The sequence below is a fragment of the Anarrhichthys ocellatus genome, unplaced genomic scaffold, assembly GCF_004355925.1.
Source record: "Anarrhichthys ocellatus isolate YVR2014 unplaced genomic scaffold, GSC_Weel_1.0 scaffold7, whole genome shotgun sequence".
NCBI classification, from domain to species: Eukaryota; Metazoa; Chordata; class Actinopteri; order Perciformes; family Anarhichadidae; genus Anarrhichthys; species Anarrhichthys ocellatus.
Window position 1 is genome coordinate 12,305,301 of NW_022280037.1, and position 18,624 is coordinate 12,323,924.

General features: G+C 39.3%; 1 protein-coding gene across 2 annotated transcripts; it reads left to right on the plus strand.

The window, feature by feature from the left end:
- Window positions 1-4,237: 4,237 nt before the first annotated feature.
- Window positions 4,238-17,638, plus strand: coch (coagulation factor C homolog, cochlin (Limulus polyphemus)). 2 transcript variants are annotated; one of them, XM_031847709.1, is made up of 15 exons: window positions 4,238-4,325; window positions 6,932-6,979; window positions 7,080-7,124; window positions 8,317-8,473; window positions 10,232-10,365; window positions 11,171-11,242; window positions 11,748-11,804; window positions 11,928-12,075; window positions 12,448-12,551; window positions 13,663-13,889; window positions 14,838-14,952; window positions 15,567-15,710; window positions 15,795-15,951; window positions 16,916-17,010; window positions 17,091-17,638. In XM_031847709.1, the coding sequence occupies exons 2-15, from the start codon at window positions 6,946-6,948 to the stop codon at window positions 17,261-17,263; spliced, it is 1,662 nt and encodes a 553-aa protein (XP_031703569.1). In that variant the 5' UTR covers window positions 4,238-4,325; window positions 6,932-6,945; the 3' UTR covers window positions 17,264-17,638. The 2 variants fall into 2 exon arrangements, with proteins under 2 accessions (XP_031703569.1, XP_031703570.1); XM_031847710.1 differs by having other exon boundaries at window positions 6,938-6,979.
- Window positions 17,639-18,624: the final 986 nt, after the last annotated feature.

Below are 18,624 nucleotides of genomic sequence, written 5' to 3' on the forward strand. Positions count from 1 at the left end.
GTGTGTGTGTGTGTGTGTGTGTGTGTGTGTGTGTGTGTGTGTGTGTGAGTGTGAGTGAGTGAGAGAGAGAGTGAGAGAGACTTCATAGGTTGGTCTCCTGATGTTATTTCCACGAGGCCCTAGAAGAAAACAAATACAAGTTTAACTAAACTTCAATTAAACGCTAGATTCATGTAATTTAGCTCAAATAGTAAAAGTGTGTCTTAGAGACGATAAATTGGATTAAGGTTAAAACTTAAAGTTACTACGAAGAACTTTTATCTTGTGTTGATTCTGGTGGTCCCTGTGGACTAAAGTGGTAGTGTCTCTGCCCCTCTCAGTCCTGGTTCTGGTTCTCCTGTGCCTCCCTTCCCTCCAGCGGGTCCAGCAATACGTCCTGGTTTCCAGCAGCGTGGTGTCGGTGTTGACTCCCAGAGAGGAGAAGCTCTGCTAGAGGAGGAGGAGGAGGAGGCTGCTGCCGAGAGCTGAGCTCTCCTCCTCCCTCCGGAGCTCTGGGTCTGTCCACGCTGGACCGGTCTCTGCTGGAGGATCTGGGTCTGTCCACGATGGACCGGTCTCTGCTGGAGGATCTGGGTCTGTCCACGGTGGACCGGTCTCTGCTGGAGTCTGAGCTGAAGGAGTTTCTGGTGAACCTGCATGATTTCATCTGGTTTCACCAGAATCCGACCCGGTGGCTCCGATGATGAGCATTAAGAATAACTCTATAGAAATAGACCATCTTCTCTCTGATGGTCTCTTTACTGATGGAGGTCTGATAGAGGATCAGGACTAAACTGAGACTGGTTCGTATAGGATCAGGACTACAATGAGACTGGTTCAGGACCAGTTAAAAGTTCCCTTCGTTCTTCTTCAAAACACACATTTTAGTGTTAAAGTTCATCTCAGTGTGACGGCACCATGAAACTCCACGTGTTTCTGTTTCTGTTGTTTCTACTGCAGAGACCACACACACACTCACACACACAGAGTTAATCCCAGCTCGGTGTCGGTGATGTCGACTCTGTTATGTTGACTTTTTGACCCGTGAGCTGAAATAATGAGGAGGAAGAGGAACAGGAGGTAAAAAGGAAAAACATGGGATAAAAGGAGGAGAAGAGTAGCTGGTTTAAAATGTTATAGAAATTCCATTAATTAATTTTTTTTAATGGGATAATTATTGGATAAGATATTGAATTGTTATATATTAAAGTTGAAAGAGTAAAGTTTATAGAATAAAGTTAATTTATTCCATTAAAATAAATAAATGATATCATTTTTTTTATTTATTCAATAATTAATACCAACTACTAAATTAATGACAAATGAAGTCGCGTCTTTAATTTTTTCTTTTCACACACACATCTACACACACACACACCTACACACATGCACTTTTGTGACTGTCAGCAACTGCTGATCAACGTGGGAGTTCAGTTTTAATGTGCTGGATGAGAGGAAACTTTGATTAAATGTTAACACCAATGTTCATATTTAATCAACTGGAACAATAACAAAGTTTTAGTGAAGAAAAGATTTAGATTGAAAGTCTGAAGATAGAAAATACAACGAGCCATTCTTCTTATTCTTCTTCTTCTCTACATATTCATCGTTTCTAAAGAGAGAACTTTTTATACGGTTCAAGTCTCCTCTCCCCTTGTCTTCTCTCCTCTTGTCTCCTCTCCTCTTGTCTCCTCTCCCCTTGTCTTCTCTCCTCTTGTCTCCTCTCCCCTTGTCTCCTCTCCCCTTGTCTCCTCTCCTCTTGTCTCCTCTCCTCGTCTGAAGCTCCTGGAGGACGTTCAGGTGAGATCAGAGAGATGAAGAGGACAGCACGTGAGGACAGATAAATGGAACCTGTCCTGTTTTGACGCCACTTTGTGTCCACAGAAAACAAGAGCAGAGCGATCAATAAAACGCTACAGGTGTTACTGTACGTATAGTATATGTACATATATATATATATACTGTATATATACATAAAAGAGCCCACACAGATCCTGGTCAGCCTGGTAGCCTCGCCCCTTTTCTTTTTTATATAACAGCTGTGATTGGCTGCTGCTTGTGACCCCCAGCTGACCATCAGAGTATCATGAAGCATGTGGGAGACGACATGGTGGTTCACACAAAGAGCCGTTTGTTGTGTCGGGACTCTCACGGATCAGGTGTCTGCCTCTCGTGGGGGGGGGGGATTTGTGGCCGAGGTGACTTGAACTCAGCAAACATGGACGTTGAGCACTTTTTGAGCATTATTATCCGAAACATCTCAAGTTTGAGGTTTACTGGTACGAAGTCAGACTCAGTAAATTGATTTAAAGGAGAACTTTAAACTGTTTAATGCTCCTTTAAATATCTAATAACATTTAGAAGATATTCTTAACCTAAACGCTCGTCACACAGGACGTCTACCAGGTGTGAAGTCAAAGCTTCATGTGTTAAAGCTGCATTCTCTCCAGTGTCCACCAGGGGGCGACTCCTCTGGTTGTATAGAAGTCTATGAGAAAATGACTCTACTTCTCTCTTGATTTATTACCTCAGTTAACATTGTAAACATGAGTTTATGGTCTCAATCTCTAGTTTCAAGTCTTCTTCAATACAGCATGATGTTCATTGAGTAAATTATGGTCCATTTAGAGTCAAACAGACCATAAAGCAGGGGATGCTTTTGACTTTCTATCAAAGAAGCAGATATTTTCTGAAACAGTTAACCAGTAGAGTTTCACATTTGTCAGAAACTTAAAGAGCTCCAGCTGTGAGTCACTTCCTGTTGTCTACAGGAACCAGAGTTTCATGTCTAGAAACCCAGAACAGCTTCAATCAAATGGGAAACATGTTGAGGAGCTGAGACCTGAAACAGACTCACAAATACAATGTAGTTTGTTTTCCATTTGAAACAAGTTGATAGTAAACTGCCCACCGAGATGTTTCTTAAGCATTGTTCTCGTGTATACTTCATATCTTTTTATCTGTGTCTCTCTATGAAAGCCTTTCAGAAAATGTCCTCCCTCTCTGCAGAAACATTCCTCCTCCAGACATTTTCTTGTTCGCCCTTCTCATTTTACCGGCGGTCGGCTGGGAGCTGGCCAAAGCTGAATTCCTGACCGCTGCTGTCTGGTGATCCTGTACAGGTACCTCCACACAGGTAACATTACCTGAGCCGGCCGTCCACAGTGAGAAGAGCTTCAGAGGTGATAGAACGAGGCCAACATGACGAGTCCTGCAGCGACGAGTCGTCAATACGTGTCAGAAACCTTTGTAGAAGATAAAATATCACGTTTTGTTTTGGTGCAAAGCAAATGCAACACTCAGCCTACATTCAACTAATTTGACCATTTTTGTCTAGAATAAAGTCAGAAACATTCCTTGTCAAACCGTTTCACTCAAAACACCAGATTTTTCTTGAGAAAAATTTGCAGAGAAAATTACAAAAACTGAATAAACACACCTGCAGAATATTTGTGCGGGCGGAAATATGTTTAACCAATGAAATGATTAGTTCCTCCCTGATCCTCAGAGTGTTTTGTTGGGACTCATGAACAAGATCACATCATCTGCCAAAAAACAGACTTTAATTCAGACTTTATTGTATATTGGAAACTCCCCCATGCCTCGCCAACACAGAGATTCTTTCCATGAAGATCACCACCATAGTTGGTGAACAGAAGAACACTACAGCACTCACTACTAGAAACTGAAACATTTGTGAATTTAACAGCAATTATTTTGTGTGCACAGATAAAACTTAGCTTGTTTTGTTTTATCCATAAATTTCAAAAGCATTTGTAAAGTCATGAACCCGACTTTTTAGCTGTAACATCAGCTGACTAATGGACTCGTCTCTTTAGTTTTGTTGATTCTTTTGTATGTTTTACCCACGATGAGTTTATGGGAACCGGTTTTTATTAAAGGCTCTACATTTGGATAAACCTCAATATTAAATTGTCTTTTTTTCTAAACATGGGGAGAACAACACAACACTGTAAAGTAAGTTATGTTCAGACTGTAAACGCTTTAGTTTAATATGGACGCCATGAAGAGAACAACTTGTTTACAAAGTAACAACTATAAGTAAACAGTAAACATCACTCAGCTGTTGAATCATTAATGAACTGTGGAAAGTTTTTAATTTTTCTGTTTCTCTCTCTCAGGTCGACCTGTCAGTGAAGCCCCTCCCACCTCCCCCTCTGATGTCACGACTGTAAGGTCTGTGTGTGTGTGAGAGCTTATTTAAAGGGCTGCCTCTCTCTCTCGCGGGGCGATCGACACCAGCTCAGCATCATCAGCTTACCGGCTGCTGCTTCCAGGGAATAAACTCTGAATAGTTTTCATGAGAGACGGCTGCTGAAGAAACAGTAAGACGAGTTTATTGATTAATGAATGAATGAACTAATGAATGACTGAACTAATGAATCAATGAACTAATGAATCAATGAACTAATGAATGACTGAACTAATGAATCAATGAACTAATGAATGACTGAACTAATGGATGACTGAACTAATGGATGACTGAACTAATGAATGACTGGATTAATGGATGATTGAATGATTGATTGGCTGATTTAAATCCAAACAAAGTGACTCGCTGACCATTTTAACCCAACTTCTTTACTGACTGACTGGTTAAATAGTAATTAGTTTACTAACCGGCTGCTAAGTTAACTGACTGACCAACGATTAACTGGTTTTACTGACTGGTTAACCAGTTAGCTGTTGATTTTGCATTGTTTCACAGACTGGCTGAATTGTTTAATAACTGGTTGACTGGTTAACATGTAGTTTAGTTAGTAGTAGTAGTAGTGAGTGGTTTATTGTGTTAACTGGTTACTGAGTTAACTGACCTTTTTAACTAGTTACTGTCTGGTTTGCCCACTGGTTGAGTGATTTACTGGCTCACTGGTTATTGGTTTACTGGTTATTTATGAATTGTTTATTTGACTGCCCAATAGTTGGAAGACTGGTTTCAAGATTGTTTGCTGGTTGACTTTGTCTGTTAACTGGTGATCTCACTGGTTTACTCATTGATTGATAGTTTTAAATGACAGTTTTCTTTCTGGCTGACTGCTTAACTGTTGTCTTGACTAGTCTTCACTAGCTGACGTTTACCTGGTTTACCATTACCTAACTAACTGGTTCACCTGTTGCCTGAATAGTTTACTGCTGACAGTTTACTAACTGGTTTACTGCTGACCAGTTTCACAGTTTATTCTCATTGTATTCTTGTTTGGCTGGATATCTCAGTGTAACCATACATCATGTATGAAACTAGTGAACTGACTGTTTTAATTAACTGAGTTAACTGTTGTTTTAACCACTACTTGTTCTTAACTAGTTGACTAGTTGGTTTATGGCTGACTAGTTAACTGAGTTGACTGTTGTTTTAACCACTACTCGTTCTTAACTAGTTGACTAGTTGGTTTATGGCTGACTAGTTAACTGAGTTGACTGATCTGGTTTGACTGTTTACTGGTTTACTTACAGGGTTGGGAGGATAACTTTAGAAATGTAATCCCATACTATTACTAATTACCTGTTAAAAATGCAGTAACTACTCTAAACCCTCAGTATCACAATATCAAAGTAAAGTAACTTGATTACTTTCCGTTACTTTTGGATTACCTCAAAACCAAATTTATAAAGACAAAAGAAAAGTATTTTGTAAGTAAATCAGAAAAGATGAAGAACATCATGGCTGAAGTTCTTCCTTCTAGCTGTGGAAACGTTCTCATCATCAGAGGACTTGAATCATTTCACACATTAGTGTTCCTGGATCTGAACTTGGAGCAGCAGCAGAACACTTTCATATCAAATGTGGTTAGTGATGGATTATGTTTTCTGGAAGCGGTTCTCTCGTGATATCTTGCGCTGTTCTGTGATGTTCTTCCTGTTTCCTGCGTTACGTACAATAAAATGGGAGAATTCGTAAAGTGTTGTAATGTGTTTGTGTGTGCGTGTTCGTATATATCTCTTAAATCTGAGTTTCAGATCATTAATATCTCATCAAACAACTATCATCTATGTAAAGATATAGTGGAGTAACGTCTACGCATCCTTCTGTTCGTGCTCGGGTAAACATTGTTAGCACTGTTAACACTGTTAGCACTGTTAGCTGCTAGCCGCCGGCTCAACAGTCACCATGTTGAGAGGCTATATAAATGCTCCTTGTATCTTGTATTTAGCACCTTCTAAAACAAATTTTGAAATTGTAATCTTGCTAATAATCTCCAAATGTGTTGCTTAAAATATTGGTAATCTGATTATGTCTTTTTTTTTGTTTAACATCAACAGAGTTAATTATGTTGCATTCTAACTACGTAGCGCCGTTCCATGTGAATCGTTCCTCCCTCAGCCTGGTTATGTGTAACTAGAGTTGTTTGCTGTCTGGCCAACTGGTTTTGTGTTGTTTATAATTCATCTGTATCTTGTGTGTTGACTTGGTTACAGTTGACTTGTTAATTCATTGTTTAATGGTTTAACAGTCGGTCACTGTAATCTTTACTATGACTGACCTTTGATAACTGATTCACAGCCTCTCTGACTGGTTTCATACACTTTACTCTATTTAAATCTTTGTTTAATGTTCTATCATGTACATAAACAGCCTGTAAAACTGAGTTAGTTGCTGATTTAACCAGTTTACTCAGTTGATTTATTGACTAACAGCTAATGTGTGAGTTAACTTAAAAAACTCATTCCGTACCAGCTGACTGATTTTATTAACCATTTACTAACTGGTTCACCATCACTTACCTGCTTTGCTGACTGGTTTCGTGTTCTTTGATCGTGTCTCTTGTGTACAGTGTGAACTCATTTTGGTTGTCTGATGTTCTGATTGCTTACTGGTGAAGACGTGAATGTCTAACCCTGTTTCATGTGTATAGTTTAGTGTGAGTGTCATCATGTGTACAGATAGATATATAAACTTTTAATGACATTCATTATTGATGATTGATGACAGTTTCAGGTGCAGAAATGTCTCAGCTGTCTGTGCTGCTGCCTCTGACAGGTGAGCTGCTCTTCTTCTTCTTCTTCTTCTTCTGTGGTTTAACTTGTCTGTCCTTGTGTATTTGATGACGGGTTCATGTGATCTTTCTTTTTATCTGCAGGCCTTTTCTTCTTGATCTCCTCAACGTCTGGATCAGAATCCAGCGGTCAGTCCTGAATGTTTCTTTCTTTTTTCCTGAACCTAACTAAGTCATTTAAGTAATTTATATGTGCTCTTCTTTTCTTCTTCTTCTTCTTCTTCTTCTTCTTCTTCTTCTTCTCCTACTTCTTCTTCTTCTTCTTCTTCTTCTTCTTCTTCTTCTTCTTCTTCTTCTTCTTCTTCTTCTTCTTCTCCTTCTTCTTCTTCTTCTTCTTCTTCACTTTGATGAATTGTTTCTGTTGGCTCTCAGAAACATGTAGCGGTAACTTTAAACGTCTCTGTATGACTCCTTGTTGATCCTCAGAAGTTGTTTATTTTGAGCCTGAATCATACAAAATGTCTGAAGCTCTGTTTCTCTCGAATAGATGAAACAGATGAAAAGCTCCTTTTATCCAAAGTCAAAGAGGCGATTTATGATCCTGAATAATAATATAATAATTCTGACTCTCTCTCATGAATAGTGTTATGTAACAGTAAACCTGCTTTTTAAAAATCCTTTTTAAATGTGTTCTTTCTATTATTTTAACTTTAGTCTTTCACAAGTTAACAGCTGAAAACATTATAACCAAAAACATATTCATATATATATATATATATATTTTTCAGTTTCTTTTATTTTCTTTAGCTTTTAACATAAAAACGAAGCTTGTAGAGGCCAAATGTTCCCCTCAGAATTTAGACACTAAATGTATGAATGTGTTGCACTATATCCATACCGTTAGCATAATTCTCCTCACACAGATGTGGCGTTAGCAAGGCAGATCGATAACAAATGAACTGATCAACAAAAAGGTGATCGACCCACAATCTAAGGAAATATAATCTAGGGACTAACGTTATCTTAAACCTTAAAAGTGATGCAAGACTTCTTTACGTCTCTAAATGTTGTACGTCGCTCTGGTAACGTGAACTCCAGCGGTCACAACAACAAGCGATCGTGAACGCTAACGTTAGCTAATGTTTATTTAAATGTCTTTGTTGTTGTTTTTATTATAATATTGTAACACATATTTACATGTATATGGACGGAGGTTTTGTATACAGTTAATATATCTTTAAGGATATGAGGATCCATTTTATTTAGACATAGAAAAACATGAAATAGAGAAAAATCACAAAGAAAGTACAACAAAACTTAAAGACAAACAGTACAGATGTATTTGCTTGAGTCCCTCTGATGTCGCTGTGTTATTGATCAGTGCCGTACCCGGTGACCTGTGTGACCCGTGGAGCCGACCTGGTGGAGGACGGCGTGGAGGTCTTGTGTCCTCCAGACTGCACCCAGTGGAGGGTACCGGTGTTCGGGACGGGGATCTACGCCTCCGTCTCCTCCGTCTGCGGAGCTGCCGTCCACAGGTGGGTCGATTGTTTTCGAACCCTTTTGTTTTTGCTTTCTTGGCGTCCTCGTTTCACACTCGTCACACTAAAGCAGATCTCTGTGCTGATTGGTGGAAGTCAGGCTCGTCAGGCAGGTTAGCTGGAGGTTTGCGTAGCCGGACAGACACGTGGATCAAAGACTCTGCGACCAACTGCAGCTGCAGATGTGACATAATAAGGAGTCCTTCTGTCTGCTGAACCTCGACTAAACACCAACACCACGAAGGAATGTGCAGCGCTGAAGGATTAAGCTCTCAACCCTGAATGACCTCCTCCTTCCTCTGCTGAGGGCCACGGGGGGGAAACTCCTTCCTCCACTGCCTCACATCTCTTCTTCCTGTCCTCTCTGCTTTAGTTTCACACACTTCCCTCTGAAGTCTGAATCTCTTAAACGTATCGAACAATGCTTCCTGTTCTCAGATCCGGGGTCAGTCCGGAGACACCATTGTTTTTATTCTACTTTCATTATAATAAGGATTATGTGTCCTTTCCTTTATCATCTTATTTATATATTACAACTTATTGTGGTCTGTTCTGGCTGCCATGTGTCATGTTGGCCAAAGCACAAAAATATCATGAATGTAAAAAATAATAACGGCTGAGATCTGTGATGTTCATGTAAACAAACAAGATACAAAATGTGAGTTATTTAAGTGCAGTCGTACCTGCAGCCTCCGGTATTCAGGAAAAAGAAAATATTTTTTTTCAAAAAGTATGACCATGAATTATTGATATTCAGTGAAATGAATATAATTAAACGAAAAACAATTATCTTTTTAAAAGCGTAAATATTTCTAAATTCTTCTCAATTAAAAAGATATTCTCTCCCCATCACGTTTTAACAAAAAACAATTAATTTAAAATAATTTGATCTGATCAATAAACCATCAGGTAGCACCGGGAGGAGCTTGACAGACAGCGTCGTCATCCAATCACGACAGCGACTGTCATTCCATTTTTGATATTTTAAGTTGAATATTTAAAGTCATCATGTCACAAGTCGTTTATTTTCTTTCAAGTCATGTTTCAAGTCACAAAAACAGAGACATGAGTCGACTCGAGTCCACATCTCTGGGACGGAGCCGGGCTAGCTGTTTCCCTCCATTTCCAGTCTTTATGCTAAGCTACGCTAACCTGCTGCTGGCTTTAACTTTACGTTTTATTGGACAGACGTGAGAGTTATCAATCTGAACATCTAACTCTCAGCTAGAAAGCAAAGTGTATTTCCTAATAATGTCAAACTGTTGCTTTAACACAGAAACTAATGTAGTAAAACATGTTAAACATGCTAAACATGTTAAGCATATTAAACATGTTAAACACACAACAATTAGCCCATAAAACATCAACAGTCTGAAAAAGTTGACGAAAGATTAACATGGAAACATCACTTTGAACTCGTCTGTAAAAATAAAGTCAGTTGGTTTCTTGAGAAGTTTTGCTAAAAGAACTCATGTTCTCTCTGCAGAAAAGACAATCTTCAGTTTTTAACACCAGATTTGTGTATAAGAAATATTAATAACAAGTCTGTTGTTTGATTAAATCTATAACTCTTGTTTTAACACATTCTTAATTTGTTTGTTTATCATATTTGGTTGTAAGTTTTGATATTTTTTTATTCTTAAATGATTGCACTTGTATGTACAAACGTAGAATCAGAAGCTGAATAAAGTTTGTGTTGCTCAGCCGATGAACAGTTTAAACGTTTGATGTTCTGACCATGTCTCGGCTCTTCAGGGGGGTTCTGGGTCAGTCCGGCGGCCCTGTCAGGGTTCACAAGCTGCAGGGACGACACAACTACATGAGCTCCTACGCACACGGCATCCAATCACAGGCCCTGTCCCGCTGGACCGCCTCCTTCAGCCTCACCAGTAGGTCGGAGCCCGTTTTGTTCATCCAATCGATCGGATGGTTGATTGATTCGTTTATTGTCCTGTGAAGTTTAATCATTTTTGGGTTATTGGTCCGGAAAAAAAACAAGATATTTGAAGTCACATTGGACATTTTTTAGTGTCCTCAGCTGCTTTTATGTCTTTCACAAAACAATCTCAACTCAAGGTCCGAGCTTGTTCTGGAGCTTTCAACAGCACCTCACCGTCTTCATCAGCTGATGGAGTTTTCTTCGTTGTTCAAACTTGAGCACTCTGAGGACTTTTCGACCACGTTGGTTTAAAAGTTGAAATTGGATCTTCGTCCTTGACCTCATAATCAGCAGTTTGACCAACAACTCAAGGTCCACTTACTCACTTGTTTAGTAGCTTTCAACCAGTAGATGGAGTTTACACATGCTGTGTAAGTAGAGTAGGCCTAAAGGGTCAAGGTTTACAGCTTGTTGTGGCGTTCCACCGCCTCCTAAAACAAGCTGCTTAATGCAGCTTTAAATGTTTATTTCCTCTCAATACCGTGTACTATACAAATATATTAATATCAATAATACTGCATCATCATTAACATCTTTGTCCAAAGGTTAAACTGGGAAACTGCTTCACTGAAATTAAGGAAATCTACCAGATATGACTGATGTTTGTTCATTAAATATACTTTAATATACAAAACTAATTTGCTAAACCTGTTTGCGTGTGTGTGTGTGCGTGCATGTGTGTGTGTGTGTGTGTGTGCACGCGCATGTGTTGTGTGCGCGCGTGTGTGCGCGTGTGTGCGCGTGTGTGTGAACAGAGCCTATTAACGTCCCACTGGAGTTGACCAGTGAGACCAGTACCACATCTCTGCCTGCAGCAGCACTACCAGGTAATGATACATATTATTACATCATTAAAAAGTATGTTATTTAAAGAGCTGTGCAACAAATCAATTAATTTCCTGAATCATCTAACGTAAAAGCTGTTCCAGAACCAAGAAGAACCAACGTTACGTTACTGAGCGTCTACAAAATGGTGGACGCTCAAAAAAAAATATGCAGATAATTATCAGATTACAAAATAAATCTGTTCATGCTGGTGATTAGCTGAATTCCAGCTTTGTTTTGAAAATTTACAGAAATGATGCAGAAGTAAAGAAACACTTTTACTGTTATCAGGACTCTTCTTCTTCTTCTTCTTCTTCTTCTTCTTCTTCTTCTTCTTCTTCTTCTTTCCTGAAGTTTCCAGACACAACAGGAGTGTGATGTTTCCACCAGACATACTGTGTTACCCTAGATGACGTGTGTGTGTGTGTGTGTGTGTGTGTGTGTGTGTGTGTGTGTGTGTGTGTGTGTGTGTGTGTGTGTCTGTGTGTGTGTGTGTGTGTGTTGCAGCAAAGAAACCACTGAAGAAGCCGTCAGTGAAGAAAGCTCTGACAGGCGGAAATAAAGGTAAACTGTGTGCTCGGTGTATTTGATATTTTGGACTTAAAAGATTGAACATGAATTAAGATTGTTTTAATGTGTGTGTGTGTGTGTGTGTGTGTGTGTGTGTGTGTGTGTGTGTGTGCGCAGACTGTCAGATGGATATCGCCATAGTGATCGACAGCAGTAACAACATCGGGCAGCGGAGGTTCAACCTCCAGAAGAACTTTGTCACCAAATTGGCGGCCATGTTGAGAGTCGGATCAACAGGGCCGCATATAGGACTGATCCAGGCCAGGTGAGACATACTTAAACATAAATTGTGCTTTAGTGTGTTATGGATGAAGCATTAAGTTGTTAAATTTTACTCATTTAGGGGCTAGCTACTTAGCTAGCTAGCTTGCTAATTCCTTGCTGCTTTCATGCTATGGTTAAAGAACATCAAAAGCAATTCCTTCTACTTCTTCAGCTAAATAAACTCTTTCAAAAGCCTCTTGGATCAGCTGGAAAATGCATCGTCACAAAGCTGAAAATGGCTGTTTTTCTTTTGAGGGATTCGTGGTTCTCACGGGACTTTTACTTGAAGTACATGTTGCTCATAATACTTTTATACTTTTACTTGAGACAACATTTTCAACTGGCGTGTCTTTCACCTGGATTGCATTTGCAGTGATTCTCCCAGGACTGAGTTCTTACTGACCAACTACACTCAACCTAAAGAGCTGCTGTTTGCCATCAAGGAGCTGGCCTACCTGGGAGGAGACACCAACACAGGTAACACACACACACACACACACACACACAACATAAAGCATGAGTCACTAACCTTTGAAGATGATCCCTAAAGCAGCCCTTTGAAGAAGTAAAGACAAAATGTCCTTACTTTCCTGGTCTGAAGTTGTAGTCCTCACATAGGCATATAGGAGAACTCACATAGACACACACAGACATGTATGCATCCCTGTTGTGACCGTATTGACTTGATTTATAGTGTTTTCTCTTTTAAACTGATGGTTCTGCCCACTTCCTGCATAACTTTAAAAAAATATATTTCTTTTGTTTTTTAAACTTCAAACAAAAGAAGAACATTGTTGGGATCTGGAAGGAGCATGTTCGGTTATCAGCAAATATGAAAACTAAATTATTAACATCAATAGAATTATTAATGTCCATAAATGGTAAATGGACTGGACTTGTATAGCGTTTTTCTAGTCTTTCCGACTACTCAAAGCGCTTTCACACTACTTGTCATCATTCACCCATTCACACACTGATGGCAGACACCTGCCTATCAGACTAACTCATTCACACACCATAGGCACAGCTACGGGAGCAATTTTGGGGTTAAGTGTCTTGCTCAAGGACACATCAACATGCGACTATTGGAGGCACCACCCTGACATCAGAAACCAATAACCAAACTATAAATTAAATCTCATATTAGTATTCAATGTCAACAGTCAAAGTACTATTCCACATTCAGAGTGAACAGTGAAGGTTTGATATCAGCTATAATCCCAATACACATGCACAAAGTAATCACAGAAAGCTGCTCTTTAAATCAGTGATTCTCATGTATAAGTGTGTAAGAGTTAAAAACACACATAAGTATGATGCGTCATCGATTGAATTATAAGATATTGTAGAAATAAACAAGAAAAGAAGTTAAAATCCAACGTTTAGAAATAGATCTCAAGCATTTCAATGAGGTACAGTGAGATAAGGGTCCACATCCACTAGAAAACAAAACCTCATCATTTTAACCAAGATAAAACTACAAGGGTGAACTACAGCTCCCATGAGGCTTTGGCAGCCCCTTGGTGGCTGTAATGGCGTTAAACCTGCATTAAAGCGTCTCTTTAACTGGTTCCTCGTCTCGTTGCAGGTAAAGCCATCATGCACACGGTGGAGACCTTCTTCACCCAGGAGACCGGGGGTAGGCGGGGTCACCCTCGGGTCATGATGGTGCTAATCGACGGCTGGCCATCTGACGACCTGGAGCGGGCGGCCATGTTGGCCAGAGAGTCCGGCATTAACGTCTTCCTGGTGTCTGTGGCCAAACCGGCGCCCGAGGAGCTCGCCATGGTGCGAGACAAGGACTTCATGAAGAAGGTGACCGTTTTATTCACATCTTCTCTCATTTATTAAACATATGTATGTAATGTACACGACCGTTTTCTAAAAGTTATGAATCAGCTGTTATATTGATGAGCAATAACAACTATTCTAACAGAGTTTAATTCAGACACCAAATGCTTTATTTACATGTGAAATGATTCAGACTTCCTCACAGGGTCACATGACAGATTACTGTTGAATCAGTTTGATTATTGATCAGAAAATATTGATTGAAGAGGTTTAAACTGTGATTAGTTCAGATGGTATTATCGTGCTAAATAGACAAACCTGTTTCTATTGTGAAGTCTGAAGAAGTTAACTCCAGCTTGTTCTGGGCTGCTTTTATCGTGAAACTGATTTCTTCTCTTTTTCTTCTGTTGCTCAGAGGATCTTTGTCTCTTTTAGGTCATGTCCACACTACTCCGTCCACACAACGTTTTCAGCATCGTTTTCGAATTGATCTCCGTCCAGACAAAAACGACTGAAAACGAATATCACGTGCCTATTCACGTACACTGGGCATGCGCTGGGTGCCGGTGTAAACAGGAAGTAGATTGGTTGCTAAGTTAAAAAAATACGACAGAGTGATAAAGTATTCTTTAATAATGAAAGGTCGTGTTTGATACTTAAGATCTTCTCTAAAATCTTCCTCTATGAACTCAACCCAACTCGGAGTTTTCAAAGTTATCCGTCTTCGGGAGCGTTTTCATACTTATCCGTTTTCAGTGCTCGAAAACGCCGGCGTAGTGTGGGCGCACAGTGTAAACATAGCAAAACATATGCGTTTGAAATGGAAACGGAGTAGTGTGGATGTAGCATGAGTTGAACCATTGAACAGCAGTTAGTTCTCCGTCTACTAAACATCTGTTAGTAAAGAGACTTTTTACCAGATAAAAGACGTGTAGAGTCTGAAACGTTTTGGTGTTTCTCTTCTTCCTGCAGGCGGTGTGTAAAGATAACGGTTTCTTCAGTTATTCCATGCCCAGCTGGTTCAGCACCACCAAACACGTCAAACCTCTCGCTCAGAAGCTCTGTTCTCTGGACAGCCTGCTCTGCAGTGAGACACAACTACAACACAGCACTCAGCACCACGACACGGTTCAGTTCAGCCTCTCACTGTGTTAGGACTGTGTTAGAAATTCAACATTTGCTTCATGCAGAGTTAGATCTTAATACTGTTCTAAGACAGTTGTTGTTAGCTTAGCATTAAGACGGGGTAACAAAGCTCTGTCATTAACACGTTATATCTTGTTTTGTTTAATTTGGAAAATGTTTCTTACCATCAGCCCAACGTTTACTTCGTCCACCTTATTTCTGCGTAAAATGACGTCAACCCTTTATCCAAGTAATTCTGACTTGAGGGGGCTTTCACATGAATTTTCCCGGCCATTAAATACTTTTTCCGATTATTCCGACACCACATAAATGCAGCACAAGTGAAATGTGGTTGTAGTGGGCGAAGCTAGAGAAAAGGTCAGGAGGTCACAGAAATCCTGGTATTTCTGAGGAGGATTTAATTTCCACAGCAGATTTCCTGACAGACTGGACCTGCAACAAGTCCCACAAGTCATAGAACATGTTGTATTACCAGATGTTATGGTTCCTGCACAGTTCTTGGTGGTAAAATAAGTTGAGTGCCAAGCTGAGGAAATGTTGATGTGTGTTCTTAAGGTAAAACCTGCTACAACTCGGTAAACATCGGGTTCCTCATCGACGGTTCTTCCAGCGTCGGGGAGGGAAACTTTCAGCTGGTCCTGGACTTCCTGGCGGGAATCACCAGAAGCTTTGACGTCTCGGACGTGGGAGCTCGCGTCGGTCAGCTTCACAATATGAAAATTAACTGATTTATTGATTCATTGACGAGCCGATTAGCCGGCTGACTGTGTGTTGGATGTCCAGGTGCGGTGCAGTTCACCTACGATCAGAGGCTGGAGTTCGGCATGTTTGACCACTCCAACAAAGAGGACTCCATCAACGCCCTGAGGAGGATCCCCTACATGAGCGGAGGAACGGCCACTGGAGCCGCCATCAGCTACACCACCCAGAACCTGTTCAGGTAACAACACACCTGAGTACATTACAACACACCCAACAAGGTTTTAATCATTTAAATGGCCAGTGTGTCGCATTAAGAATATAATATTAGAAGTATTAAATATTAGAAAATTATTCTCCTACTCGCTTGGCACATGGGAGAAGTTTCAGTTGGTTGCAGTCTGCATCCTCACCACTAGAAACTGTCCCATTAAGTTGAAGGCTGGTGATAATTAGCATCTGTTTAAACACAAACTAAATATGAATTAATCCTACTAAATGTGGATTCACCCGCTGCTGAAAATAGTCCCCAACAAATCCACTAGTTCCTCCCGTTTGTTTGATAAAAACTACAGTGACCAGCTGTTTTAGGAAATAACTGAGCCTTTTTAATACAAAAGGAAACTATCTATTTGTGTTTTTAAAGATTTATATCTTCATTAGGAACCAGTGGGTTTGGAGCTGAGAGCCACAGGCAGGAAGACAGACAGTATTGAGAGACGGACTAACGAGTTGTTGGTTTGGATGTGCACATGGGTTTTTTGATGATGAGAAAATATAGAATGATAGGAGACGCATTGAGAAACATTAAATGCAGCAATGTAAAACATGTTGATGCATGTCACAGGTGACCAGTTACCCAAAGAGTAAGTGAGGCTTTAGGATCAGATTTTAAAACAGAAATATATTTGTTTGTTTTTCTACCATGTTAGTCACCTCAAAACCCCTGAAAGTTGCTGACTAAATGACAAAATGTTTGCCTGCGTAAAAACAACAACATTTGAATCAAACATTTTCACAGAGAAAAAGAGAAAATTGAGATTTAAAAATGAACTCTGAAGTGCTGGAAGCTACCTGCAGGGAAATGTGACCAAATCCTGAAGTGGTGTTCTGATTGTTGAAGGTTCTTTCAGCAGGGTTCATCGTGTCCGAAGGAGAAAAAAACACAAACACCTGAATTAGATTTGTTTGTTTTTCTTCACCAGGCGGACGGGACCAGGACGTAACTTCCTCATCGTGGTGACAGACGGCCAATCATACGACGATGTCAGACTTCCAGCGATGGCTGCACAGAGACAAGGTGCGTGTTGAAATAAAGGAAAAACAGCACCAGCTTGTGTTCACTTCTTACTCAAATGTCCTGTTTCCACCAATCACCAGGCATCACCATGTACTCGGTGGGCGTGGCCTGGGCACCCCTGGACGACATCAAAGCGATGTCATCAGAGCCGAAGGAAAGCCACACCTTCTTCACCAGAGAGTTCACCGGCCTCGCCGAGTTGGTCCCTCTGCTGGTCCGAGGCGTCTGCCGAGACTTCACAGAGAACAACTAAGAACACACACACACATGTTTGTACTTCTATACTAGTGATGACAAACGTAACTCAAACCTAAAAATCTGAACCCTCTAAACATCCTGGCAATGAAAGAGAAAATATCTTTGATTTACAAAATATCCTCACTTTGAGGGTAGAGAAATATGTCCTCACAAAGAATACAAGTACACATTTGTACTTCTATACTCGACAAAAGTTGCCAAGACACTAAAACCAAGTCTTAACCCCTAAAAAGCCATTTTAAGAAGAAAAAACAAAATAAAATGTTGTTTTCAAAATGTCCTTACTTTGCAGGCAGAAGATCAGGTCCCCACAAAGATAGAAATAAGTACACACACACACACACACACACACACACACACACACACACACACACACTGTATATATACTGTATACATATACCAACTAGTACTGATACATACACATGTATATAAAATACATAGAAAGACACGCATATATACCAAATATATATATTTAATAAAGGAGATCATCATCATCAACAACAGAAACCAAAATCATTCTCTTTTCACTGAACAGTCCAGTGTGTTTGATTCTGTAATCAGATGTAGTATAATAAATTGAAGTACAACAAAGAAACTAGTGAAAATATATTATAAATATATTATAATAAAATAATTTTAAAAATATTACTGAATTGATTTGATTAATTTGAACCCAGATAACTTTAAAAATAACCATAATCAGCACTAATTAATTTGAAACGGAAGAATCTAATTTACATAAAATAGATTCTAACTATAAAATAAAAACCTGCTGGATCCTCTAATGAACTGCAAATTAAAGAGAAAGAAATGTGGTACTGGATACTGTAATTATGACTTTTAAGAATCTCATAATCAATAATAAAATAAAGTTTTTTGAGAAACGTATCTAGTAATTACAAAATAAAGATGTGATTGTGAAATATATTTCTCTTGATGAGATTTGTTTTTATTATTAAATCTGTATCTTCTATTATTTTGGGATTATGAGATCTTTATCTTGTATTTACGATAAGGATCTCGTAAATACAAGATTGTATTTAGACTGTTATTTAACAAAAAGCTTAAATTAATCTGTTATAATCAATAATCAATCTATATTCGCATTTCATTTTTTGATCATTTTCAGATTTTTATCATGAAACACAAATCAAAAATCTTTCTTTCTTTGTTCTAATCTTTAATCTCCATCCTTGTTTACGTTGTAATCATCCCGATGTACATTTGCCAAACACGTTGATATCTTATGGTTTGTATGTTTCTGTGCTTTTGGGAAACAGGCATCATCCTTTCAAAAAAGACATAAAACATTTATAAATCTGATTTCCTGTCTGTGTAACTGAAATCTCTGTAATT

Excerpts from the sequence above, each read along its gene's own strand:
- coch (XM_031847709.1), top strand. The coding sequence starts at position 6,946 with ATGTCTCAGCTGTCTGTGCTGCTGCCTCTGACAG. Across the intron at positions 10,366-11,170 it reads CGCCTCCTTCAGCCTCACCA|AGCCTATTAACGTCCCACTG; the intron begins GTAGGTCGGAGC and ends GTGTGTGAACAG. Across the intron at positions 13,890-14,837 it reads ACAAGGACTTCATGAAGAAG|GCGGTGTGTAAAGATAACGG; the intron begins GTGACCGTTTTA and ends TTCTTCCTGCAG.